Below are 25,536 nucleotides of genomic sequence, written 5' to 3'. Positions count from 1 at the left end.
ATACATGATAAGCATGACATCGGCTGTCGGGTGTCCAACGCTCTTCGAGAAGGGAGTAATCATTTCACGCACAAAAACCCACACCCCTGCCTCGCCCTCTCGCAAGCCTTTTTGAGTGCCTGCTCCTCGCGATCGGTCCATTTGACGGTCAACTCGTCCCAGGGCTTCTTCGAGGTGAACTCCCGGCGATACGTACGATACATGGCCTGTAGACGGCTGACCTCGCGCGGGTCGCCCGTGCCGGAGTACACGATGAACAGGGTGCAGGACGGCAGCGAGTCGTAGATCTGCGCGATGTAGTTGACGGTTTTGGCGACCGCGGCGGCGAGGGTTGGCGTGGGGGGGTCGGGGACAATCGGTGGGATGCCACCATTAGCAGGTGGTGCAGTCGTGTCGTCTGTTGGGGGGACGATGGAGGTTGACTCGTTGGCATTGTTCGGGTCCGGTAAGCGATTACACCATCCGCGTAGGACTTCCAACTCGCGTAGTCGTGCCCAGGCAAAGTCGACGCCGTCGACGGGGATGCTTGGATCGGAAGGGTCGCCGCGGACGGCCCGCGCGATCCCGCGCACCACCTCCTCGTCCGACTTGCAGCCGATAGCCACGGCGGCTTGCGCACCGAAGCCGCGCTCTGGACTGCCCCAGTCGATGACAGCGCCGGTGCGGCCGTCGGGCTTGCCTGAGCGGACTGACCGTTCCAGACGGCGGAAGATGCTCTCGTTGGTAACGTCGCTTGTGCCCCAGCTGGGTCCTTTGTCGCATTTCTGCTTGACCAGCTCGAGCACCGCCCGCGCATCCTCGATTGAGTCGTGGCCCATCTGCCCCTTTTGAATCTCCCGCCCCAGGTACTTTTGGGTGAGCCATTTCAGGCTGCACTTTAGTGGTGGCCCACGAGGGTGGGGGTAGATGATGGCCGTGTCGACGATGAATGGGTGCGTCAGCTTGAGCGCGGTTAGGTCAGCGTTCAGCGAATGGCCGACCAGAATCGTTCGTGGATGAAGGGTTTCCAAAAGGCGCTTCTGGATGTCAGCCAGTGTTGTCGTTACCCCTTCAAGTCTCTCTTTTGTGATTCCCGAGTAGCGAGTCAGATAGTCGACGATGGGCAGATCGGGCTTGACCAACTCGTCTAGCACCACTTCACCGTCCCACCGCACCAGACTGACTCGCGTCAGCTCCGACTTGCCCCCCTCGGTAATACACATCTCGCAGTCCAGGGCGAGCACCTCCCGGCCAGCGGTCATGCTGCCCTGCTGGATTTCTGATTCCGGGACTGAGCCGTCGGCGAGCGAGTTGACATGCGTGTCTACCCACCCATGCTCCGGCGTCTGGCGCAGCCGTTGGCGCCGTTCGAATTCTGCATTACGCTCCTGTTCATTGTCGAGTAAGGCTGGATGGAGAACGTAGTCGTTCTCCCGAAGTTCCTCCTTGGTGGCAATGAAGGCGGTGATGGGAGTTTTGTTCGAGGCCGAGTCCTTGCCAGCGTTCACCGGCTTTGGCCCTTTCTGACCGCCTGTGTTTTTGGACTTTGGCAAGGCTGACAAGAGTATCGCCTGGAGGGGCGAGTGCACCTTGTTGTACTTGCTGTCGCCAGGCGCTTTTACTGGCCAGATGTGTGGAAACATGTCTGCCATTTTCTTTAAGGGCGCGGGAAGATTCTCCGGCGACAAAGGACGCGGACTGAAGCGATCCGACGGTGGCAGACCTTTTTTCCATCGAGTAAAGTCATCCATCTCCGCCTCTGTCGGCTTTTCCTCTGCGGCAGCATCTTTTTCTTTCTGCTCCACATTCTCCTCCAACGGAATCGAGCCGTCAAACATACCAATCTCAATCCCGGGCACCATCAGCACCACGATCTTGCGCACATGACCTGAATGTTTTAACGAGATCCATTGCGGCGCGATCCCATCTGCGAAACAATACAAACACAAGCTCTGCAGATCCGAGATCCTGATCGAAGACTGAAGCGTGCCCTCCACGTAGGTCAGCTTGGGATACTTGGTCTTCTCCCCATTTTCATCCCGTTTCTTGCTCTTCCGCTTCTTCGTCTCAGGTTCCGTTGTGGTCGTTTCTGTGCGATTCTCGTTTTCTTCCAGTAAATTTTTCTCCTCCTGTAGTCGCGACAGCGTCTGGCCGACGCCGAACCCGCTCTCCGTTGCGACGGAACTCTTGATGGGGTCTTCCGAGTCGTCGGTTGTGCCGCTTGCTCCGCGCTTGCGTTTGGTGCCGTGGGGCATCGTCGAGGTCACTCCCACGGGAGATAATTGACGTGTGGTTTTTGTCGCGTCGAGAGGGATTCCGTCCACCCTTGGGAGGTACTACCTGAATTTGAAAGTTGGTTGAAGAGTCTGCGTGAGTTCACAACATCCGATTCCACCTCTAAGTCGATGATTCAGGCAATCTGGGCTCCCAGTACTAGCAACCAAACCGCGTATATCTATTCTGGCAGATGAATAGAAATGCGCCAGCCATCTCAAATCAACCCTTCAGAAAGGATTACTCGCGTGTACGGCTGGGACATGCTGAGGTGCTGGCTGAAATTTACGAGAACAGATTACCGTAATTTACACATGCCAAGACTGATTGATAAGATAATCACGCCAAGAGATTGCTATAGCCATGCATTTTTCGGAAAATCTTCGCAGAAGAGGGAGCGAAATGCATCAAAAGAACAGTGGGCAAGCTTGATATGAGGGCCATCTGCATGATCTGACCAGTAGAAAAAAAACTCCAGAAAGAAGCCAGTCGAACAGGCGGAGTTGTCAATGCGTCATCGAGTTAGATTTCCCGTCTCAGTAGCGTTGGCCGATAACGGAGCTCGCTGCTCGATTGCGCGACTGCCAACACCAAAGCTCTTCTCTAGCCTAGATTTTTTCCTAGAGTTCGGATGATATTCAGCTCTGCATAGCAACATCCCAACATCCTGAATTACTAATTGTCCCTCCGGTATATATTCTTCTTCCCCTCGATCCATCTGTCTCCTTCTCTCTCCAGGAAATCTCTCCTTGGGCCGTCAAGCCGTCCACTTTCACCCCGCATTCCGATTCCTTAACCCCCCGCCGATACACACCACCATGTCAACCCTCGAGGAAATCACCTCCCAGGCCGATTTCAACGCACACATCTCCGGCCTGCCCTCGGATGCCCTCCTCGTTCTCTTCTTCCATACCCCCTGGGCGGCGCCATGCACACAGATGCGCACCGTCCTTTCCACCCTCGCCTCCAACTACCCCGTCACCTCGCCGCCGAACATCTCCTTCGTGAGCGTCAATGCCGAAGAACTACCGGATATCTCCGAGGACTACGACGTGAGTGCCGTGCCGTTCGTCGTGCTCGTCCGCAATAAGCAAGTCTTGGAGGCGATCAGCGGGAGCGATGCCTCCAAGGTGCGGGATGCGATTGAGAAGCACGCCGCCACTGGCAGCAGCTCCAGCACCGTGAATAAGGCGTCGATTCCACCGCCGCTGGACGCGAAGCCGCGTGCGGATGCCGCGGAGCCGCCGACTGCCCCGGCGACCAACGGCAACGCGGCGGAGCAACCGCCTGCGGATAGCAAGGAGGCGCTCTTCGCACGCCTCGCGGAACTCGTCAAGGCGGCGCCCGTCATGCTCTTCATGAAGGGTACTCCGAGCGAGCCGCGGTGCGGATTCAGTCGGCAGATGGTATCTATTCTCCGCGAAAATAACGTCAAATACGGCTTCTTCAATATCCTGGCCGATGAGGATGTTCGCCAGGGTCTTAAGGAGTTTGCGGATTGGCCGACGTATCCGCAGCTGTGGATCAAAGGAGAGCTTGTTGGTGGATTGGATATTGTATGTTCCCTTTACTTTCTTCTGGATGGAGCACTGCTGACTTGCTTTAGGTCAAGGAAGAGCTAAACAATAATCCTGATTTCTTCAAGGAGTTTGCTGTTCCGCAGGCTGCGTGATCTCCGCTCTTACGATAATCAAAGAAAGGCTCTCGTGGCGGAGCATGAGTGATTGTACGATGATCGATGATATCTGATGATAGCGTTCCAATGAGCAGCGTAATTTGACCACCATGCTTTGCCGCTGAGCAGAGTAGAATACATGCGTCATTGGACATTAATAAACCAAACAAGACTACTGTACAAAAAAAATCAAGTTAATGAACACTGTCATGCAATTCATGCCTGCTTCTGCTCATTCTGCTCATTCGCCTGAGCTTCGGTCGTCTCGACCCGGCCCCCACGGCCCAACCCCGTCGCCTGCCGCGTCATCTCCTGCCACTCCCTGGGGAAGTTGTGCTTCACCACCATCAGCTTGGACAAGACGTCCTGCTCGTCGACATACGCGCCGGCCAGCCACCGTTCACCGGAGGAGGTATCAAACGCCGTGCGGGAATGTACCACGCGGCGATTCTCAAAGATGACGCACTCGCCGGGCTTCAGCTTGAGCCGGAAAACGTTGCTCTCCTTCTCGAGCTCCGCCCGGAAATTGTTCAAAGCGGCGTGGAGATCACGCACCTTACGCGGCCAGCCAAGGGTTGACGAGCCGAACCGGGGCATTGGCGCCTGGAACGGCGGCGAGTAGTTGACATGCTTGATGATGCTGCGGTTGAAGTTGCGCTCAGTTTCGATCACGCGCCAGGTGTTGTAGTACTTGTGATCAGGCTGGTTGTAGTGGTAAGGGATTTCGGTCATGCAAAGCACGCCAAAGTCCTTGCGGCTCAGCTTGCGCACGGCACGGAACGCGTCCGAAAAGAGAGATTCGCCGCCCTGGGCCGAATTCTTGAGGCAATGCAGCAGCTGGAAGCCCGGAGGGTTGGTCATGTACAGGAGGTCCATGTGGAAGCCCAGGTCCTTGTTAGTATAGGCAACATTCTTCGCCTCGGGAACGGACCTGACGTCCCAAGTCTTTCCGTAGAAGGAATTTCGCAGGGGTCCCATGCGCGTGGCGATCTTCTCCACCATCTCCCGCGAGTCGGGGATGTCCTTGACGAACAAGAGGCCATACAGGGCCAGAGCCCGCATGGCCTTGGCAAACTTGACGTCGTCGTTCATGTATTCCTCGTACGAAATCCAATACTGATCCTTCTCCATGGTTTCCTTGTCCCACAGCTTTCGGTGCCGGGCCGCAGGGAGTCTCCGCGCCGGGCTGCCCGGACCGGAGAGCTGTCGCGCATGGAAATACGAAATATGGGAGTCATCGAATCCGGGTACATCGGAGGCCCATTTCACCCGCAGGGACTGCCCTTCCTTGTGATGGACCCAGTGAATGCTGGACGGACGAATGTCCGCAGGGATGTCCGCGATGTGGAAATTGCGCTGCTTGGAGTGCGGGTCTACGCATTTGTGGCAGCTGCAGGTATCGCGCAGCTGGATATAATCTAGATACTTGGTGCGATCCTCCGATCGCAAGCCAGGAAGGGAAGGCAAACGAACCATGACACCGGTATCTTTCTGCTCGAGGATGACCCCATGGCGGGTGCGGAGACGATCAGGGTCGGTGGGCAGTCGTCGAATCAGCGGCTTCTCACCAGAGACGGCGGTCTCACCCTGTGCCGCAGACGTAGATTCGCTGGGAGAATTGGCCTCGGCAGGTCGTTCCTGGGGAGTCGAGGGCTGTTGCTGTTGCTGTTGCTGTTGCTGCTGCTGAGGTGGTGTTGACTGCGCATCAACTGAGTAAGGCCGCCAAATGGCCGGCGCCGGGCGCACGGGAAGAGGCGCCCTGCGGAACGAACGCAGCAGCAATTGCATTGAGCGAGACATGTTCTCCGGTGGCAAATATTATGCACTATTCGATTCAATGCCGATGGACTTGATTGTTTATGGAAGACAATGTAGATCTGCTGAGCGAATAAAAAAATAAATTACCGTAACGGATGTTCCCGAAACCCGGTAAATTACGCGCATTGGTACGGAGTACCTTATCTTCAATACAAGGACGTCATTTTTTACAGAACTCCGTGCTTCATGGAGGAAAATTAAACAGCTGGTCTCATTCAGATTATTGCTCTGTCATTCTTCCTTTCTCTCTCGCCGCTTCGATGCCAACTTCATATCGTCTGTTGTAAAACAACCACTATATGCATGTCTGCCGGGGGCGAACACCTAAAAGATGAGGTCCGTGACAGCAAAAAAGCTCTGATTTCAATCAACCCACGGTTTGCTCATATTCTTCTTACAGGGCACGAGGACGGAAGCGGTTCTTGCAGGGGGCATAGCTGGCCTAGTATCCCGGTGAGAATTTATTCCTGCTTTTGCTTTGTTGGACAGTTCTGACGGGCCAGAATTGCAGCTTCTGCACCGCGCCGCTCGATGTAATCAAGATCCGGCTCCAATTGCAGATTCACTCGCTCTCGGACCCGACATCAATTCAGGGAATCCAAGGACCGATATACAAGGGCACGCTACGTACCGCCCGCACCATTATCCGGGAGGAGGGCATTACGGTGAGCAGGGCATAACCCGAATCCTCCGCGAAACCCCCTTTCGGTCTAACCAGGAACTCGAAATTCCAGGGCCTATGGAAAGGCAACATCCCCGCCGAACTCCTCTACATCTGCTACGGAGGCGTCCAATTCGCCGCCTACCGCACAACAACACAAGCCCTTTCGCACCTCCCTCGCCGGCTCCCCTCATGGACCGAATCCTTCATCTCCGGCGCCGTAGCTGGCGGTGTCGCCACCGCAGCGACATACCCGCTGGACCTGCTCCGCACACGCTTCGCCGCGCAGGGTAACGAGCGCATCTACTCTTCCCTGCGTGGCGCCGTACTCGACATCACCCAGAACGAAGGTCCGCGCGGGTTCTTCCGTGGCTGCTCCGCCGCCGTGGGACAAATCATTCCTTACATGGGTCTCTTCTTCGCAACATACGAGACGCTGCGGCCCGTCATCAGCCAAGTCGGGGACCTCCCCTTCGGCACCGGCGACGCCGCGGCGGGAGTCGTAGCAAGCGTGCTGGCAAAAACGGGGGTGTTCCCGCTCGATCTGGTGAGGAAGCGGTTGCAGGTCCAGGGCCCGCATCGGGCGCGGTACGTGCATCGGAATATTCCCGAGTATAGCGGCGTGTTCCGCACGATTGCCGTCATTCTACGTAATCAAGGCGTGAGGGGATTGTACCGTGGGTTGACGGTTAGTCTGATCAAGGCGGCTCCCGCTAGTGCGGTCACCATGTGGACGTATGAGCGGGCGTTGAAGGTCATCCGTGAGTTCCGTTCGAGGGACACTGGCAGTTCAAGAGGGATTTAAAGTGCCTTCTATATTCGCAAATTGTACGATAGAGTGGTGTCTACAGTAGTAAATTTAATAATTATAGACCGTTAATCACGAAACCTTTTCTTTTTTTTGTCTAGTTCCTGTGACTATCCATAGTACTCAATCTGTCGTCAAAACGGGGAACAAAAAAAACAGCTACAGGAACGCTGAACACAAGGGGTTGTCTTCAGAATATAAAAAGGAAAGGACACAGGGGTAACCGGGAACAGTGAACTCAGAATTAAACGGAATATGGAACAGTGAAGACAAGAGGCTTTTTAACACCATCGTCAGAACACGCCGGTTCCGCTTAGTACTCGGCTTCTCCCTCTCCTTCTTCACCCTCGAGGCCGTCCGCGGCAACCTCCTCGTAGTCCTTTTCGAGGGCAGCCAGGTCCTCCCGAGCCTCGGTGAACTCGCCCTCTTCCATACCCTCGCCGACGTACCAGTGGACGAAGGCACGCTTGGAGTACATGAGATCGAACTTGTGGTCCAGACGGTTCCATGCCTCCGCAATGGCGGTCGTGTTGGACAGCATGCTGACGGACCGGTCGACCGGGGCGAGCTCGCCACCGGGGACACGGACCGGCTTCTGGTAGTTGATACCCAGCTTGAAGCCAGTCGGGCACCACTCGACCAGGTTGAACGACGACTTGGCCTTGAGCGATGCAATGGCAGCATTGCAGTCGCGAGGCACAACGTCGCCGCGGTACAGCAGGGCGACGGCCATGTACTTGCCGTTGCGAGGATCGCAGACAACCATCTGGTTGTTGGGCTCGAAGCACTGGAAGGTGATGTCGTGCACCTTGAAACTCTCGTGCGAGCTGCGGTCGCTCGAGACGACAGGGGCGTACGAGATGAGCGGGTAGTGGATCCGCGGGAACGGGACCAGGTTCGTTTGGAACTCGTTCAGATCGACGTTCAGGGCGCCATCGAATCGGAGGCTCGACGTGATGGAGCTGACGACCTGGGCAATGAGGCGGTTGAGATGCTCGTAGCTCGGGCGCGGGATGTCCAGGTTGCGACGGCAGATGTCGTAAACAGCCTCGTTATCCACCAGGAAGGTGCAGTCGGAGTGCTCGATGGTGCTGTGTGTGGAGAGCACCGCGTTGTACGGCTCAACGACGGCAGTCGAGACCCGCGGAGACGGGTAGATGGAGAACTCCAGCTTCGACTTCTTCCCGTAGTCGGTCGACAGACGCTCGAGCAGCAGAGCACCGAAACCAGACCCAGTACCACCGCCGAACGAGTGGAAGATCAGGAAGCCCTGCAGGGAAGAGCAGTTATCTAGCTATCGGTTAGTATCCGATACGCCTCACGCGGAATGATTGCGGAACGTACCGGCCACGCGGCGAATGCGGTCAATGACGCTGTCCACCAGCTCCTTGCCAATGGTGTAATGGCCACGAGCGTCTGACAAGTTATCACGTTAGCTTTACTAATATGGCCAGCTGGCCGTACCCCCACGTACAGTTGTTGGCAGCATCCTCCTTGCCGCTGATCAGGTACTCCGGGTGGAACAGCTGGCGGTAAGCACCCGTGCGGATCTCATCGATGGGCTGTGAAAAGTCAGTAAGGGGTGCCCTATTGCCCATGTCTCGTGGGTAGAAGACATACCGAGGGATCCAAGTCAACGAAAATCGACCGCGGCACGTATTTCCCGCTGGAGGTCTCGCTGAAGAAGGTGTCGAACGCGCCGGGGTCGCCAACATTCTCGGCGGCCTCGGGGTCAATGCGGCCATCGGCCTTCAGGCCGTGCTCGAGGAGATAGCTGTTGAAGGAAGCATTGGGTCAGTAATCTCGGGGGACACCTTTCCCATTGGGATCTCATGACAGGCGAGGATTGCGTACAGTTCCCAGGCACTGTTACCCAGCTGGGTACCAGCCTGACCAATGTGGATATGGCACACCTAAAGAACACTCCTGTTAGCCCGTGTTTGGGATGCTGAATTTGGCCCCAAGCATCGCGCCCGCAAGCGTGACGAGCCTTTTGCTTCAGGGGCTCGCGAGCCAGCGAAGGGAAGTCAGCTATGAACGTACCTCACCGCGCATGGTTGTGACGCTTTTCGACAGAGATGGGGGTGGTGTAGGGAGGAAGGGCTGTTTGGGGGGAAGGAATTAATAATGGGGGAGGATTGGGACAGCGAAGGAGAATGGGAGGCGTGAACAGACGGTGTGAGTGAACTAGCCTCCGCTACCGACTAAATTAACTGGAATAGGGAGAGGGGCATTTCGTGCTCTTAGCCTCTTTGGGAGGGTTGTAAACAAAGTTCGTCGGCCCAATCAGAATCGATTATCACTCTCGCTAAACCGGTTTGGGTCAAGCTCCGTAACCCGGCTTTTTCCTTCGCTCTCCGACTTTTTGGGATGGCTCACCGAGTTATCCCCGGATCAGAGGGCCGGTTTTCGTTCTCTGAGAGAAAAGGAGCCAGAATCATAGCTTGCTGGATGGATTTGGAGCAGAGCCCAATTCTATTCTCATGTAAAATCTAGGTGAGAATCGGTGGGAACTGGCCGGCCAGCTGGTTGGGATTCGATCGCGAGCCAAGTCACGTGTTCTACTTTTGTTTTTCCCCCAATCGCAAACTCAAAAAATTTCCTGTTGACAACATTCGATGAGTTCACGCACCGTGCATAGGCATTGGCCAGTGAAATCGTCTTGATTGCAGCGTGGCAGACCCATGTGTTTTTCCCGGCTCTTTGATCGGGGATCAAATGGATGTGGGATTGCCAAATCATAAGCCTAAGGGGAGCGGATGATTTACATTTGTCAGGCCGCTATCGCCAGTACCTGAATAAGACTCATCCACAACAATCGTCACCACAATACGAGTCTGGAAGTTACGAGAGGAAGATAATTGAAATCAACTACAAGTAGTCATTCTGGTGTGAGGGTCTGAGGAGTTGGACTGTGGGAGTTCCAAATCTCTACGATCAATCCTCGCTCATTGTCTTGTTAGAGAGGAGATCCAAATGCCAAGCAGACAATGGTGGATACCTTAGGTACTCGTCTTCTGATAAACTGACTGACGCTGAATGCTAATCAAAGCGGTCGGAATACCTCCCTTGTTCTCCCGGAATAGTTTCGTTAAAGAATCATTTTTCTACACCCAATTTGTGACCAGTCAATCCGTTTGCTTTCATGGTACGATTTGCAGGACAGTTTACTGGCGATTGGGCAATGGACTTTTGCCATGATCTAGACAGAGTCGGACATGTGAGAACTACAGAATACTGTTACTAACTCCGTAGAGCCTCAGAGCTATTTCCAAAGCCATCCAATTTCCCTGTGATCCAAGTCGTCCGCAAGCTCAACGAACCTATTGCATTGATGTTCTGAACTCCGGGAAAGCCTAGCAATCTTGAAGCATCAGGCTCTCTATCGGATACTAGTGGATGCCTACAACTGACTTGCAGGAGATCTCTAGGCTAATATAGGTACTTCCTAGATGTTAGATACGGATAAGTACAAAGGAACACTGTGCAACAGCAGCGCCCGATTAAAACGTCATTGACTCTTGTGACGGCGTATGGGTAGCACCGCCCGCAATTGAAGCAAAACTATGCATGGTTGGTCGAGGTATGCGTCATGATGTCGAGCTCGTCATCTGCAGTTGTTCTAGTCAATTCAAGCTATCTTCAAGAACGAAGTAGCAAGTCATCATGGATAGTAATTCAAGACCTGAAAATAACCAGGGTCCCTCAGCGAGGGAGACCTAACTGAACATTTGCCATCTCAGCAAAGTATTGAAACTATGGCTGCCAATTCGATGGATACTGTAGCGATCCGCAACGGCAGAATGACTTCTCATATATTCTATGCTTGTTCTGAACGTCGGTGATGTGGGGGTCGTCCACCAGCTGTTTAACTCAGAACTCCGTCTGGTCACAGATGAGGCATCATCCATTTCTGAAATTCATCGAACACCACGGGGCTTCTCGTCATATGACATTTACAGTTTGGTCCAATCCCTTACTATAATAGAGACACCTCCACATTCGCCGAAGCGGTCTCATTCTTGGAAAAGCATCGAAGATAACACTCGCGAGCAATCCTGTTACACACGAACGTTCAGGAGGAAAACACAGAAATGAAGCTTGAGAAACGGTACGAAAATGGCTACACGAAGGATGGTATCGCCCGAGAATTCTTATCTCGGACGCATTCTGGAGATGGCAAGTCGTACCTTTTTTAAACTGGAAGGAAAGGAATGCCGATTGGCACGCTGACATAAAGAAATCAACAAAATAGGAGCAATGTATTCTCAAAGAATCGCACGTGGCCTCAATAGCACTGGCTGACATCTGCGACACTCTTAATCTTTCCGGGAAAGAAGAAGACAAACCGCCGTGGGCAGTAACTATGGCGCTGCTCAAGGCCGACATGAAGTGCCACGCTCTCAAGGTGGAGGTCCTACCATCGCTCAAAGAAAAAGTGGACAAGTTCGGGACAGCAACAGGGTTTGATGATAAGTACCATATGTACGTGAACGATGTCAAAAACAAAGTGAGCGCGCTCGAAGGATTAGTGAAGAGTCTGCGGGCGCAGCTGGTACGGCTTGAATGGGATATACAAAACGAGTGGCGTCTGAAGAACCAAAGTTTTCAGAATCAGCATGATTGGGGGCGCGCTATCCGGGATGAACTCGAACGTATTTTCAACAACAACAAACCTCATTGCAAGTTGACTGATGTCAAACTAGCAATGGATGACTTGGAGGAATACCAAGGGGCCGGAGGAAATGATATTCCAGAATCAGTGGGCTATCTATTATGGAGGAGGCAGCAGGCGGGCCAGCGACCTTAGGTACTTTTCATGCCAAAACGATTAGGAAATTAGGAAACGTTGCAAATTACAGATCTACTCATGATTTATTTTCCCATAAGTTTGAACTTGCAAAGTTGATCTGAATCGATATTGAGTAGCCTTTCATGGACTGCTTCGATCAAGTCGCACAATGTTGTAACCAGGATGGTTATATTCAACGTCATGAGTGGTCATTCGCCCGCAAATGCTCCAATACCGTAGCTAATGTTCTATAAATTATATACTATTATGCTATTATACTATGTTTTGATTGTAGGGGAGGCACTGAATTCATAGGGAAGGCACTGGCTAGGGAATGAGGGCTAGACTTTGATCGTCTAATTTGTCTTCAGCTGTCTTAACTTAACCATCGTCAACGAGTATCAGAACGGCGAGGAATTAATCGATGGAGACAGCAACACTCAAGTAAAATACTAAGTCCTTATGCATGGAATGGCCACGTATTTTTGAAGGATGAACAAAGACTAACACTCAGGCCATTGCTCTATACAGCTCAAGGAGTATTCTCAGCAGGATTTTTCTACTATATCCAATGATCCACATCAAAATCCCCGTTCAGAAATTTGTGAACGGACTCTACCACTCCGTGTCTGTTATGATCTGGCCATATTGCCATTTGACAACCAATCTGCGCAAATCTTCATCAGATATAGAAAGGTCATCCTGGCACGAAAACTCGGCAAATATTCCGGAATTTCCCACAATGTCCCATATAGCGGACATTCCATTCCCTGCAGATAAATAGAGAGATTTAGGCCTCCATCAAGGTAGTCATTGATGGGAAGGTACTTTGTGATGATCCTCGGGGATGCAATCGGACTACTTTTGAGGAAGTCCTATCAAAATGACCACCACAAAGGAAGCATCTTCGGGCAAAGCCCTCTTGGTGCTTGGCGAGATGAACGTAAGTAATCCATCTGATATGTCGACCCAAATTGAACCGGCTTGGGTGCTAAAGAAAAAAAACTTCGAACAGAACGAAATCAAAAAGGACCTGGATAGAGTTTCTCAAGACCTGAACATAGTTCAAAATCTCCTACTCAGCCGCAACACCGAGAACGCACCGCCATGGGGAATATCCATGACTCTGCTCAAGGCCGACATTTCGTGCAGAATTCTCGAAGAGAAACTGTCATTGATCGAAGAGAAAGTGAAGCTGCTTGGACCAATTGGTGGTTCTGATTCTGTAATCACGACCTACAGGAAAGAAATCGGAGCAAAGTCGGCAACGCTCGACGGACTACAGAGACAGTGTTCCAAACTTGCGGATCATAAAAAAGCAGTTACTAAGGAGTGGAAGCAGAAGCGCAAGAGGTTTCGGAATGAAAATCATTGGGCGCAGGCTCTTTGGGAGGAATACTCGCGCCTTCTCTGCGACCCTGGCAAAAATAATATGCAATTGGAGAGGGTCAAAAAGGCAATCGATGAGTTGGAAGGACGCCAAGTGGCTGGGCTACCTTGTCCAACGACTGTGGAACAGATTCTTCGTGAGAGGGGAATAACGATTTACAGGGATGTGTGATACTTTGTCGTTTGGTTGATGGACTGAAAGGTGCTAGTTAGAGCATTAGGAAACGTAAATCCTGGTACCTGCTGGTAGCTAGTTCGAATTCCGTTGATCATGAATTGATGCTAGACAGCTGATTTGTTCGATTGCTTCGATCAAGTAGTTTGACAATGGTAAGCCACCAGTGAGTGTCTTGAAGCCATCGATTTCATTTGACGAACCACAGAGGTTCTGGTTCCGCATCAAAAGTCCTATGCAGTAATTGATGCAGTAACGAATGTCTTGATTCCGGACATCATATGCGTGCAGAGTAGGTATCAGGCATGAAATTATGGCTGGACTGGTCGGTCAACTTGCTTTTCCCAATGTAAATCTGCCATCTTCAACGAGTATCAAAATGAAAACTGATGACGCGGAGAAGATGACAGTGACCAACTGAGGAAATAGCTTCTGATCCGTAGAGAATTGTGCCAGGACAAAGAGTTACTATCATAGTTCCTTTATTCAATGACAAACAATGACCTACAATTCGAAAACTTATTGTCCAACGAGTACGGATTACCAGGGTTCCTTTAATTCAAGAGTATAACTACCGGACCTCTCCCGGCCGTTTTCGATCATACGTACTGTTCAAGAGCCTCTGAGCGAGACCTATACTCCGGCTTTCCACTTTATCGGCAACATTGGCCATCCATAACTCTCTGGCGACAATTCCCGTCGAGTCACAGAAAAGAGTCATTGAAGGCACCTAAGAGCATCAGAACGAACGAAAATTTCCATCAAATGAGCACTCAGGAAATTCCGCTTTCTCAGGATAAATAGGAGTAGCTTGACCTTCGTTGGAGTAGTATCAGACATGGCAAAACGCTGAAGACAACGATCAAAGCAACAGCTGAAGATAACATTAGATGCTATCGCCAGCGCTCAACGATAATTAAATCCCGGAAAACGACGTTTGCCTTCAAAAGTGCCAAAATGCCAAAATCGGAGAAAGCACCGGCGAATGAAGATGTTGGCAAAGGTGAGGACCACGCCAACAACAAGAAAGTCGTAAGTTATCCGTTACTGTTTGCCCACATCTTGAATGAAAGTACATCGATTGTTGCGCTAACGACAAATATTACCAAATTAGAAACAATTCACAGAGAAACTGGAAGCGGTGCAAGACGACCTGACACGAGGTAACATAGCTCTGTGCAAAGTGAACGACTGCAAGATAAAAAAGAAGTTCGTGGCGCCGTGGGTAATATCCATGATACTGCTGGAAGTCACAATCATTTGCCACAGGTCTAGCAAGAAATTGACAGCTCTCAAAGAGAAAATGGAAGCGATTGAAGAGATGTTCCCTGGCGTTGGGTACTCCAATTACGAGAGGGTAATCAACGGCCAGCTGGACAAAATCAAAACGTTGACTAGTTTGATCGCAGAGCTTCAAAAATATCAAAGTGAATCGAGTAATGTGTGGAAAAAAGAGGGAAAAGAGTGCGACAACCCGGAGAGATGGGCAGAGGCTATCTGGGACGCCTGGGAAGACTACTCTAACCGCCTCGATGTAAACGCCGGAGACGATAAGGCAACTAGGAAATTGAAACAATACAAAGGGGAGATCGTTAACGCCCGCGAAGAGTTAGCAAACTACCACGACACGAGAATGAGCTGTCCTAGGTCTGTGACACGTCTTCTGATGTCGAGGGGAGTAAAGGTTTATAAATGACTTGTGCTTTAATCCTTTCTGTTTGTGGTTGGGAAACGCTGGGGAGTTATGGTAGTTAATCCGGATTCCGATTTCGTCTTTATTATTATGGATTAATATTGCTGGGTACACAATACCTGGTAGTTTGCACGTAACATTGCTCCATTGCCTTTGGGAATTAAAGTGTAGACTGCAGTTTGCCTCTATTGTAACTCCCAATCCGTTGGATGGAAAATTCTATGGATGACGAGTATGTATCTATCAGAACAACGACGAATACGAGCAGACGAAGAGAACTGTTGCAAGATTAGATCGACGTTATTTACGCCCTGTAGCACTAATTATTAATCGGACGGTCATCATTTGTCAGTGAACAGTAAGACTTAGATACAACCAACATTACTCTTGTCAAAGACGGTTCATTCGAACTCTTCCAGTTTCACAAGCTGAATTGACATGAAGCTTTCTGTCATATCCGTCCAAAGATGAGGAGCTTCTGAGCGAGTGAGACTGTAATTCCTTCTCTATGCAAAGACCGATGGATTCGCTGGCTTCCAACGATCATCCAAGTCATTCGAATAGCATAACTTTTCGAATGCGCGAATCAGAGCGAGAGCTTCCGCTAGGAAATCTGCAGGGCGTTCAACAAGATAGAAGTATATAGTAGAAACACATCGGTTGGCTTCATATGCTTCACCGATATCGGATTAACCCTTGGAGCTGTTTTCTTCGACTGATTGATCAAAAGAATATACAATGGTAAGCCATGATTCTGGAGCCATGCGTGTTCATTCAAAAAATCACAGGATTTCAATACTGCAGCTGAAGTCCTATAGAACGTTTAATATTGCAATGTATGCCTTGATTCTCAATTTAAACCCGTATAGAGCAGGTGACAGATATGTAATTAGGGCTAGGCTCTGTCATATAACTTTGGTAAGGTAGGCTATATTCTACTGTTTCATCCGGCTATCTTCAGTGAGAATCAAACGACAACGATGACACAACAAAAACAGCAGTGGTCAATGAAGACACTGACTCGTAATTCGTGGAGAGGAGCATTGTGTGACAAAGAGTTACTTTGACTTTCGTTGCCTTTATACAAGAACAATGACAACCTCTCCATTGTTCAACACAGTCCACCGGGACTTTCTCAATTTAAATAGCATTGCTGTCGAAGTTCTAACCGTTCTCAATCACATATGTGAGTGAACGCTGACATACTGAACTGGTTCTCCATCTGGCAGTATTGGTCATTCGCACTCTCTTTCGCCGCAGATCCCCGTCGAGTCATAGAAAAGAGTCAATAATGACACCGAGAATTCATCATGGAGCGCGGAATCTTCCACCTAGTGATCCCCTTATGAAATTCCGTCCCCTCAGTTTAAATAAGAGCTAACTTGATCTTCGTTGAAGTAGTTAGACATGGAAAACCATTGAAGACAACAATCACAAGCAACACCTGAAGATACTCCCAGATTATATCACTAACGTTCGACAATAACTAAGTCCCGGAAAACGACGTTTCCTTTTAAAAAGGTGCCAAAATGGCCACACCGGGGAAAGCATCGGCGAACAGAGATGTTGGCCAAGGTAGGGACCACACCAACAACGAAGATATCGTAAGTTTTCCATTCCTGTTTGCCTTCTTGCCATCTTCAAGAAAATTACGCTCTTGTACTAACGTCAATCACCAAAATAGAACCAGTTCATAAGGGATCTGGAAACGGTACAGGAGCATCTGAGCGGTGCGAGCAACCTTCTTTCTGAACTGAACGAACTGGAGCGGAGTAAGACATACATACCGCCGTGGATACTATCCATGAAACTTCTCAATACCGAAATGATTTTCCAATATTCCACCGACATATTACCATCTCTCGAAGCGGACCTGATGAAGTTCGAGCACATGTTCCCTGGCCATGGGTACTCCAGCTATAACAGAGTAATCACCGAGCAGTGGCAAAAAATTGGAAGACTATGGAGGTTGATGAGAAAGGTTAAAGAAGAATACCTAGAAAAATCGATCAAGCACTGGACTCAAAGTGCAAGAGAATGCCACAACCAGATAAGATGGGCAGAGGCTATCTGGGATGCCTGGCACGACTGTTGTAATGGCCTTGTCGAAAATGAAGGAAATTCAAAGGTTATTCGGGAATTGAAACAATACGAAGACGAGATCGAGTGCGCCAAGGACGACTTAGAACGCTTCAGGAATCTGAAAGAGCCTTGTCCGGAGTCAGTGGAACGAGTTCTGGCAAAGAGGGGAGTACCTGTTTTCGAATGATTTGTGTTCTAATTTTGTGTTTGATGATTAGGGAACGTCAGGGAGTCACAGTACTTAATGATGCTTTTTTTTCTTTACTTTTTTTTTTTTATTTCCTTGTAGAAGGCATTTGGGTATATGACTATTCTGTATCCTAGGTAAGTACTACGTATCTGCTAGTTTTTGCCGTGAAAGAAAATATGCCCACACCAACAACATCAGATCTGACGAAATACTCGTATCAGGAGTCGTAAGTCCACTCAATGTCCACAATTATTTGTATAAAAAAAGGGTCAGGTTCTTTGTTGACGAGGACTATCATTCAACCAGATACCAATTTTCGGCAATCTGAGAAGAGCCTCCTCGAACCAGCAAAACTATGGCAAATATTACTACAACATCAGGAGGGAATAAGGTGCAGTGGATAACTTTTGACGCTTTTCGCGAGTGAGATGAGGTGCGTCTTCTCGCTTTCTCCTTGTAGGAGATCAAAAGCACTGTTTTACTCGAAGTGGAAGCGCTTGATAACCCATAAGAGACCAGAGAAGTTGATACGCCGATGGAGTGGGCACAAGATACCTTGGATAAATCCGAACGTTACTTGAGTGATAAAACCTGTGGTAGAGATGGAACGGGCTAGAGCGACTTGAAGAGTTAATCAAAGGGGCAACTTTATGGCACCGGTGAGTACCTCTCAGTGTGAGAATCATGTATAGGCGCTCATCCTGAAGATTGGGAAGGGTCAGAGCGACCCTCCTGGTGCAGATTTGTAATCAGTTCTGAACTCTCTGAAATTGAATTGATCAATTGCAGTTCATGACAATTCTTTCCAAAGTTGAGATGAACGGCCAATAACGAAAAAAAGTCTGTGTAGATGTCTGATCCGCCAAAGGATTATTGGCAGAGCAGAGGAGTATTGATAGGATTTGGTTTCCGGATGAGGGTGAATGGCTGAAGCTCAGCGGTTCCGGCAAGTCGGGTCAGTGGGTCAATTAGTGGGGACAGCCATGAAGTCAATTCACACATTATCCAATGAAATAATGCCTATGCTTCCATCAATTTCTGAGTGGCTGAAAATCTGACCATTCAGAGAGTCGTATCAGCATTCACACTTCGGAGCTCCGAACTCCCGTTTTGCCCTACTAGCCTAATTTGGCAATCTACACTCTTGACAGTGATTTGGTACGTTCTGCATCCATATTCACAGCGCCTTTATTCACGTGGATTTCCCCTGCTTGAACAGCTTGACATAGATTGAACACAGTCACCAAGTCTGCTCAACGAATGGGCTCTCCTAGTCTCTGCTGACGGCTCTGCTCGTTGCTACCCAATGGCTGCTGCCACCCGGACAAGAAACTCCTTGTCCACTAGAACAGAATCACGAAAAGTCAACTTCACCGACAAACGAAAAGACAGGGGAGCGAGGACAGATCAGGAAATCATTCGGTAAAAGGCAAATAAGCAATGGCGTCATAAGAGAACCACTCGCCGTAAAAGAGGAAGGGGGGCCGGGTATCGACGAATGACTCTAACCCTTCCCTGACGTCTCAAAAAACCATGGTCGACCTAACTAAACAGAATCTAATCGAACATGATATTGGCTGCATCAAAAGCAGAGCTTTGGAGGATCTAGTTTCAAAATCCTCATACAGCTGAAAACGTATGACGTGGATGGCTTATGAAACCTTGGTGGAGGACGTCGAATTCGATAGCCATGAGAATGCGCTCAGCAATATCTCCAAGGATCCGTTGGAGGAATGATTTGGATCGGGTGCAAAAAGTGGTCCGAGTACCGAGATACGCATATTCAACACGAGCACGGGGCGCCGTCCAGTCCATGACTGGTTTGTATTGCTGAGCACAAGACGCCCTACCAGCTCACACTCCCGCATCTCTGCCTAGAACTTCGCAACATGGACACTAGGAAGAAGTGAGTAGAGTCTCCAAACTCCTGCCGATGATGAGAAGGGCTTTTTCCGACATCACGCGGGGAGGTTGACAGCTGCCGTCGTCATAAGAGTGTTCATCAAATCTTAGAATTGACTCTGGAATACAGCTCTGTCACAACGTAAAAGGCAATTGGTTTCCTCATACTCGATTGGAATGACCAGGCTGTCTTCTAATAGTATTTGACGGAGCCAGGGACGGAAATTGGAGCCCACCCGCAGAGTTCCGTGCACTGCACAGCTATTGGCTAAGTTCCTGGTCTTAATTCTGCTGGCCTGTGACTCTTCTCGGCATTTGCGGAGTGAGAAACTGTCGGAAATGATGAACTGACTACGTGAGAGAAAAAGCTTCGAGAGGTTTATCCAGGAACCGTATTATTGGCAAATGAGGCCACCGTCATCGGCATTCGGGTGTCCAGCCTACCCCGAGATCGACAGAACTTCGTACTGGCATCCTGAAGCTCAGAGCAGAGAACGGCGGGAGCGCAGCTCCAATGTGAACTTTGCACCCGGTTCGCCTCAGGTCGCGCACGAATCTGACATATTTCCTGCGAAGAACGGGAACCACCGTATTGTGCACAGGCCTGTCTCCTGGGATTGGCGAAGGGCAAGATACTGGATCGCACGGTCCGAATTATTCGCTACACGCGCAAGGCTGAGGTGACGAGGAGGATCAACGTCCCACCGTTGAATATGCACATTTTAAATTCTTTCTCTGGAAGCAGATACGTAGAACCGTTGATGGGGGTTTCGAGCCCTTAGATAAGGAAGGATTACACAGTGTCCCGTTCAAAGTCGCTCTGCTCAAGTACGGCCACATTTTGTGGGCAAGGAACGGTTCTGGAGTTTCGTCGCCATCTTTGGCGCGAGGCGTTGGTGTACAAAGGGCTCCAGCGTCTTCAGGGCGTCCGTATCCCAGCATTTGCGGTCGCATAACTTCGACTGGTCATACTTCTACGGCGACCGGATGTGCCTCAAGCATTTTGTACGCATGTTGTGGGATTGATGATCTCGACTTCGAGATGAAGACCGCAAGGTGAGCCTGAAGAGCGAGGTTAAGTAGTCGGTAACGAGGTGGAATATCAAGGGTGCTGCGCCACTCCAAGCGGGCGGCGAACTTGTTCTGGCGCGAGGAAACCCAGCAGCTGATGGTGATTCATAGACTTGGAGAAGACTTGGGTCATCTAGCGCTCGCCACCATCAATAAGCGAAATGCCCTCTAACTGAGGACGGGATTGCGGGTCTCTTCGGGCTTTTCTGTTCGGAAATACGGGTCGGAGTGCCCTATGTGGTAATGACACGAGCTCGAATCCCATCGATCTCACAGAGTAGTCAAGCACGCCTCTATTGTAGAATGATCGAAGATAGATCGTTTGATCGACACCGGTTTCATCTGTTTCAAGTGAATAATGCAATGCTTGTCTTGGTGAATGAAACAGCGAAGAGATTCAGCATTTCGAATAGGGAAAATAGAACAAGAGATAAGTATTCAAAATGTGCGACAAATATGTCTGATTTAACGTTCCCCGGACCACTGCCGCGGAGTTTGATCCTTCAAGGGCTGAGGCACTCGGTACTTCTAGTTGTTAGGGTGAGAAAGTTCATACGGGAGCGTGAAGGGTGTTGGACCACATCCGTGAAATTGATAATACACCACGTCGGAAAGAATCCTGCGGCTCTACCAGGAACGAGTGAACGGAAATGGCTTCCTTCGAAATGTTCTGGATACTCCGGAGTCTCGACTCAGGATTCATGAGCTTGTATGATCTTGGGCCGAGGTACGGAGTGGCCCTATCCAAAGATTGAGAAAAAAATTCAAACGTTGACTACTCCGTACACACCGATACAACGCGTACGCCAAGAACAAACAATGAGCAAGTATCTTTCAGGTAATTACGTGAAACAGTTACTGATGAATAAGCATCTTCTGCATCATGATTGGTCAGATAAGCAGAAGAACTGCCAAAGCCTTCAAGTCCACAAACGAAACAAGTTTCAATGGAAATTCACAATCCAGAACGGGGGTAATCAAAGCCGCAAGGATACCGTCATAGTTTCAAGCCCTAAGCCCTAGCTGAGAATAGGGCAATGGCGATCATGACGCGATCAATTAAACGTTCCGCATCTGCTACGACGACTTGGCGTTTCATGTGCCGTGCTGGACGCGCGTTTAAACCTTAATTTTCTCGAAGGCGTTGGAACCGGGAAGCTTGTTGGAGCTTGGTTGAAGCTCACAGAGCTACAAAAACGGAGCTATCAGTGAACATTGTGTGATCTGCAAGATGAATTTGATTCTGCAGATTCCAATTATAGATTTCGATGCAGATAACAGGATCGATATTGTTCATGAATTCACTATGATCGCTTATCTGGGGGATCTTGCACCCCGAGGATTCTGGACTTGCCAAGTTCCCACCCCGCCCCGCCCCTTAACAGCATGGCCAAGTGGCGTCTGCAAAACATGGCACTGAGCGGGAAATATTCCGGTCGGCGCATTCTGATTGGAGGGAGATTTGCTGACATAAGCAATTTCAACCCTGTCCCTTTTTTGCCCATGGGAAGAGTGTGAGATCTGGACTTGGCCTGATGAGAAGAATCCGTGGTTTCTGTCGAGATCTGAAAAAGATCGCTGGAGCTGGGACCTTTTATTATTATGAATCGATGGCCATTTATTTCCAATCTTCCTGCACGGCATTGACTTGTGGGTTGTTCTCGTTCTCTTCCATCCGCAAAAGTTCATATCACTCGCTCGTTTACCCTACTTTGATAACTCGAATTCGTTCATTTTGAGGCCTGTGGCCGGTGATTTCTTTTCAATATCAGCTTCTCTCGTTCATTTCAACATATATATTTTGAGATTATCATTCTCTGAATTCGATTTATAGTACACTGGCCAGGCGCCAGCATGTCGAACAACCACCCCGAAGCCAACGACCCACGTGCCAATGCCCGTCAGGCAGAGGACAGCGCAGCCGCGCACCCTGTCTCGGACCAGGGATCCTTCGCGGACGAGGATCGCGGCCGGAATGCCAACGGAGGACTGACGGTCGACACATCGGCCAGTCGCTCGTTGAAGGGCGAGCGGTCCCCCTCGGCTATCCGGGAACATTCATTGCGACTGGACGACGAATTGGCGGTCCTGGAAGCGGAGAGGGTCGTATCCAATAACACAGCGCGCGAAGATGCGAAGAGCGAGAAATCCTCGCTCCATCGTTCCCGTTCCACGCGGCGCTCGGAGCCCGTTGACGAATTCGACGCCGCCACCAACCCATTGCATGAGAAGGCGGCCGCGTACAATACTCCGGATAATCCCTCTACGAGTCTGGCCAGGGCGCTCAAAAAGATCCACAGCTCGAGCTTCCTCGTCCGATATATCATCTACATTATCCCTGTCGTCGCCCTTATTCTCATTCCTTTGCTATTGGGGAGCCTTGTCTTCCCGAATGCTACCGTCGGTGATGTGAAGCTCATGTGGTTTAGCATTTGGTTGGAAATCTTCTGGCTGACCCTGTGGGCGGGCCGTCTTGTCGCCAAGTGCATCCCATATGTTCTGGGCATGATCATGTCGATCTTCACGAATAACCCCAAGAAGTGGAGGGACTTGGGCTCTCAGCTGCAAATGCCCGCTACACTCTTCTTCTGGTGGCTCGGCGTCGAGATTTCCTTCCTCCCCACTATGGTGAACCACCATATCGATGGTTCCAAGCGGGTCCGCCACTGGGAGATGGTGATGAATAAGGTCATTGTCTCGATTTTTGTCGGAGTCATTCTGAACTTGGTCGAGAAGCTGATCATCCAGTTGATCGCCATCAGCTTCCACACCCGGACCTATGCGGATCGTATTGAAGTCAACAAGTTTCAGATCGGCAGCCTCGCCAAATTGTATGCCTACTCGCGAGAAGTCCTTTCCCTGAAAGACGAGGACTTTGAGGACAAGTCTTCAGAAAAAGAGGGAACTAAGACGCCGCTGAACTACGCCACCGCAGCTACCAGGGTCGCTCGTAAGACGCTGAACAAAGTCGGTGATGTTGCCGGCGCAGTTGCCGGTGATTTCACTGGAAAAAAGGTCGCAAAGAGCACCCATCCGCAACAGGTGGTGCTCACTCTGCTGAGCTCGACGTCAGGCAGCCAAGTCCTGGCTCGGCGATTGTATCGAACATTCGTGCGAGAGGGATTTGATACTGTGTTCGCTGGTGATCTAAAGGCTGCATTCGAAAACCCTGAAGAGGCGGACGCCGCCTTTACCATGTTCGACAAGGATATGAACGGCGACATCTCCATGGAGGAGCTGGAGGCTGTGTGCGTCGAAATTGGACGCGAGCGCAAGTCGATCACGGCGTCACTGAAGGACCTGGACTCGGTCGTGTCGAAGCTCGATAACGTCCTGTTCTTCATCGTCTGCGTCATCACGATCTTGGTGTTCTTGTCGCTGATCTCTACGTCGGCGGCGGGCGTACTAACATCGGCCGGATCGACAATTTTGGCGCTCTCATGGCTGTTCTCGGCGACCGCGCAGGAGTTCCTGCAGTCGGTGGTGTTCGTGTTCATCAAACATCCGTTTGACGTTGGAGACCGTGTGACGGTATACGGAACGACCGGCGACAACCTGACCGGAGACGACTATTACGTCAAGAAAATCTCGTTGTTGTACACGGAGTTCAAGAAGATGCAGGGCCATGTCGTACAGGCTCCCAACAGTTATCTGAACACGCTGTTCATCCTGAACCAGCGTCGTTCAGGCGCATTGGCGGAGGCCGTTCCGGTTGTGCTCAAGTTCGGTACGACTTTGGAGCAGATCGAGACGCTTCGGCAGCGACTGCTCGAGTTCGTGCGGTCTGAGAATCGCGAATATCAACCGAACATTCTGACAGAGCTGCGGGACGTGACAGAAGCATATTCGATCACACTGAACGTGGTCTTCTTCTACAAGTCCAACTGGCAAAATGAGGGTCTTCGTCTGCAGCGGCGCAACAAGTTCATCTGTATGCTGATGCTGTCCATACAAGAGATTGGCATCGAAGGGCCGCGCAAGAATTTGCAGGGAGCACACGTCGACTACCCGTACCATGTTGCGTACCACGGTTTGCCGCCAAGTTACTCTGTGGCAACATCTGGCCAGCATGATAATTCACGGCCGCCGACGGTCGAATCGTCGTCGTCGGGCCGACCAGCGACAATTGCCGAGGAGCGCGACGATATCCCGGAGAACACCGGCATCAGCAGCGGCGTTGCGCCCCATCAGCAGCCGCAGCAGCATCATTCGATCCTGCGGAAAGGCTCAATGGTCGCTGCGGCACGTGCACGGGGCGAGTCCACCTCGCGGCCCGGACGGCACGTGGACTTCTCGCTCGGAATGACCGAGATGTCCTCTGGAGATGTCATGGGCGACGTCTTTGAAGGTCGAGGTCCCTCGCGGCTCGAAGAAGTCGCGCGCACCGCCAATCGAGAGATCGAGGAGCGGCGCGCTCGGGAAGAAGAAGAGAGTGCCTCGATGGCGTCGGGGATGCGACGGGTGCGGACCGGCAGCCACAGCAGCTCGGTTGCGTCGCCGCGCGCGCACGGGGGACTTCTTGACTCGGAGGGCAATGTTCCTCGGTCGTCGTTTGAGTCTCGCAACTCAACCCGTCCGAGCTTTTCATCCTCTTTTCACCGTTCTCGGCTTCTAGGTCGATCTTCTGTGGAGGGGAGACGGGAGGATTTGGAGCAGGGACCGTTCAATCCCAGCAGGAATGTGTAAAACTGGGCTTGCCCCTTGCATGGAAGAATTGTTGATAACGTTCTTCCCTCAACCAACGTCTTAAGAAGGCAACCTTGTTCATGATGACGTACGATGTTGTCGGTCAAACGATTCCGGAGAAGTTATTTCATCTCGATCAAGGGTTTCGGCTTTTGCCATATTTTCTCTTTCTTGCATTTAATTGTTCCATTCTTTTTTTCTGCATATACATGTCCACTCCGGCTGAATTCAGAGTACATGTTTCTCACGCTCACACGGAAAACCACTTGCTGTATGAAATTGAGTAGACCAAAGTACCATTCAAGAATGTACAAAAAAAAAAAAAAAAAAAAAAAAAAAAA

The 25,536-nt window shown here is 50.6% G+C and overlaps 9 protein-coding genes across 9 annotated transcripts; 6 read left to right on the top strand and 3 right to left on the bottom strand.

The window, feature by feature from the left end:
* Window positions 1–59: 59 nt before the first annotated feature.
* VTN49DRAFT_332 (uncharacterized protein) lies at window positions 60–2,234 on the bottom strand (the record flags this gene model as incomplete). The annotated part of the gene is made up of 1 exon (XM_069411143.1): window positions 60–2,234. One exon carries the CDS (start codon window positions 2,232–2,234, stop codon window positions 60–62), a length of 2,175 nt encoding a protein of 724 aa, XP_069271506.1.
* An 837-nt stretch (window positions 2,235–3,071) lies between these two features.
* VTN49DRAFT_331 (uncharacterized protein) lies at window positions 3,072–3,925 on the top strand (the record flags this gene model as incomplete). Its single annotated transcript, XM_069411132.1, has 2 exons — window positions 3,072–3,809; window positions 3,860–3,925. 2 exons carry the CDS (start codon window positions 3,072–3,074, stop codon window positions 3,923–3,925), a joined length of 804 nt encoding a protein of 267 aa, XP_069271505.1.
* A 219-nt stretch (window positions 3,926–4,144) lies between these two features.
* Window positions 4,145–5,728, bottom strand: VTN49DRAFT_330 (uncharacterized protein; the record flags this gene model as incomplete). Its single annotated transcript, XM_069411121.1, has 1 exon — window positions 4,145–5,728. One exon carries the CDS (start codon window positions 5,726–5,728, stop codon window positions 4,145–4,147), a length of 1,584 nt encoding a protein of 527 aa, XP_069271504.1.
* A 321-nt stretch (window positions 5,729–6,049) lies between these two features.
* Window positions 6,050–7,212, top strand: VTN49DRAFT_329 (uncharacterized protein; the record flags this gene model as incomplete). Its single annotated transcript, XM_069411109.1, has 4 exons — window positions 6,050–6,082; window positions 6,147–6,199; window positions 6,258–6,411; window positions 6,481–7,212. 4 exons carry the CDS (start codon window positions 6,050–6,052, stop codon window positions 7,210–7,212), a joined length of 972 nt encoding a protein of 323 aa, XP_069271503.1.
* Window positions 7,213–7,528: 316 nt separating this feature from the next.
* VTN49DRAFT_328 (uncharacterized protein) lies at window positions 7,529–9,270 on the bottom strand (the record flags this gene model as incomplete). Its single annotated transcript, XM_069411098.1, has 6 exons — window positions 7,529–8,505; window positions 8,560–8,631; window positions 8,690–8,777; window positions 8,836–8,989; window positions 9,070–9,128; window positions 9,259–9,270. The coding sequence occupies 6 exons, from the start codon at window positions 9,268–9,270 to the stop codon at window positions 7,529–7,531; spliced, it is 1,362 nt and encodes a 453-aa protein (XP_069271502.1).
* Window positions 9,271–11,334: 2,064 nt separating this feature from the next.
* Window positions 11,335–12,025, top strand: VTN49DRAFT_327 (uncharacterized protein; the record flags this gene model as incomplete). The annotated part of the gene is made up of 2 exons (XM_069411087.1): window positions 11,335–11,394; window positions 11,471–12,025. 2 exons carry the CDS (start codon window positions 11,335–11,337, stop codon window positions 12,023–12,025), a joined length of 615 nt encoding a protein of 204 aa, XP_069271501.1.
* Window positions 12,026–12,890: 865 nt separating this feature from the next.
* Window positions 12,891–13,568, top strand: VTN49DRAFT_326 (uncharacterized protein; the record flags this gene model as incomplete). The annotated part of the gene is made up of 2 exons (XM_069411076.1): window positions 12,891–12,950; window positions 13,023–13,568. The coding sequence occupies 2 exons, from the start codon at window positions 12,891–12,893 to the stop codon at window positions 13,566–13,568; spliced, it is 606 nt and encodes a 201-aa protein (XP_069271500.1).
* A 6,275-nt stretch (window positions 13,569–19,843) lies between these two features.
* On the top strand, window positions 19,844–20,681 carry VTN49DRAFT_325 (uncharacterized protein; the record flags this gene model as incomplete). The annotated part of the gene is made up of 4 exons (XM_069411065.1): window positions 19,844–19,981; window positions 20,041–20,144; window positions 20,192–20,494; window positions 20,546–20,681. The coding sequence occupies 4 exons, from the start codon at window positions 19,844–19,846 to the stop codon at window positions 20,679–20,681; spliced, it is 681 nt and encodes a 226-aa protein (XP_069271499.1).
* Window positions 20,682–22,363: 1,682 nt separating this feature from the next.
* On the top strand, window positions 22,364–25,195 carry VTN49DRAFT_324 (uncharacterized protein; the record flags this gene model as incomplete). Its single annotated transcript, XM_069411054.1, has 1 exon — window positions 22,364–25,195. One exon carries the CDS (start codon window positions 22,364–22,366, stop codon window positions 25,193–25,195), a length of 2,832 nt encoding a protein of 943 aa, XP_069271498.1.
* Between the last annotated feature and the right edge of the window lie 341 nt (window positions 25,196–25,536).

This window comes from Thermomyces lanuginosus, assembly GCF_041956635.1.
Source record: "Thermomyces lanuginosus strain ATCC 200065 unplaced genomic scaffold VTN49scaffold_15, whole genome shotgun sequence".
Taxonomy (NCBI): domain Eukaryota; kingdom Fungi; phylum Ascomycota; class Eurotiomycetes; order Eurotiales; family Trichocomaceae; genus Thermomyces; species Thermomyces lanuginosus.
This window is presented reverse-complemented; position numbering and strand designations above follow the sequence as displayed.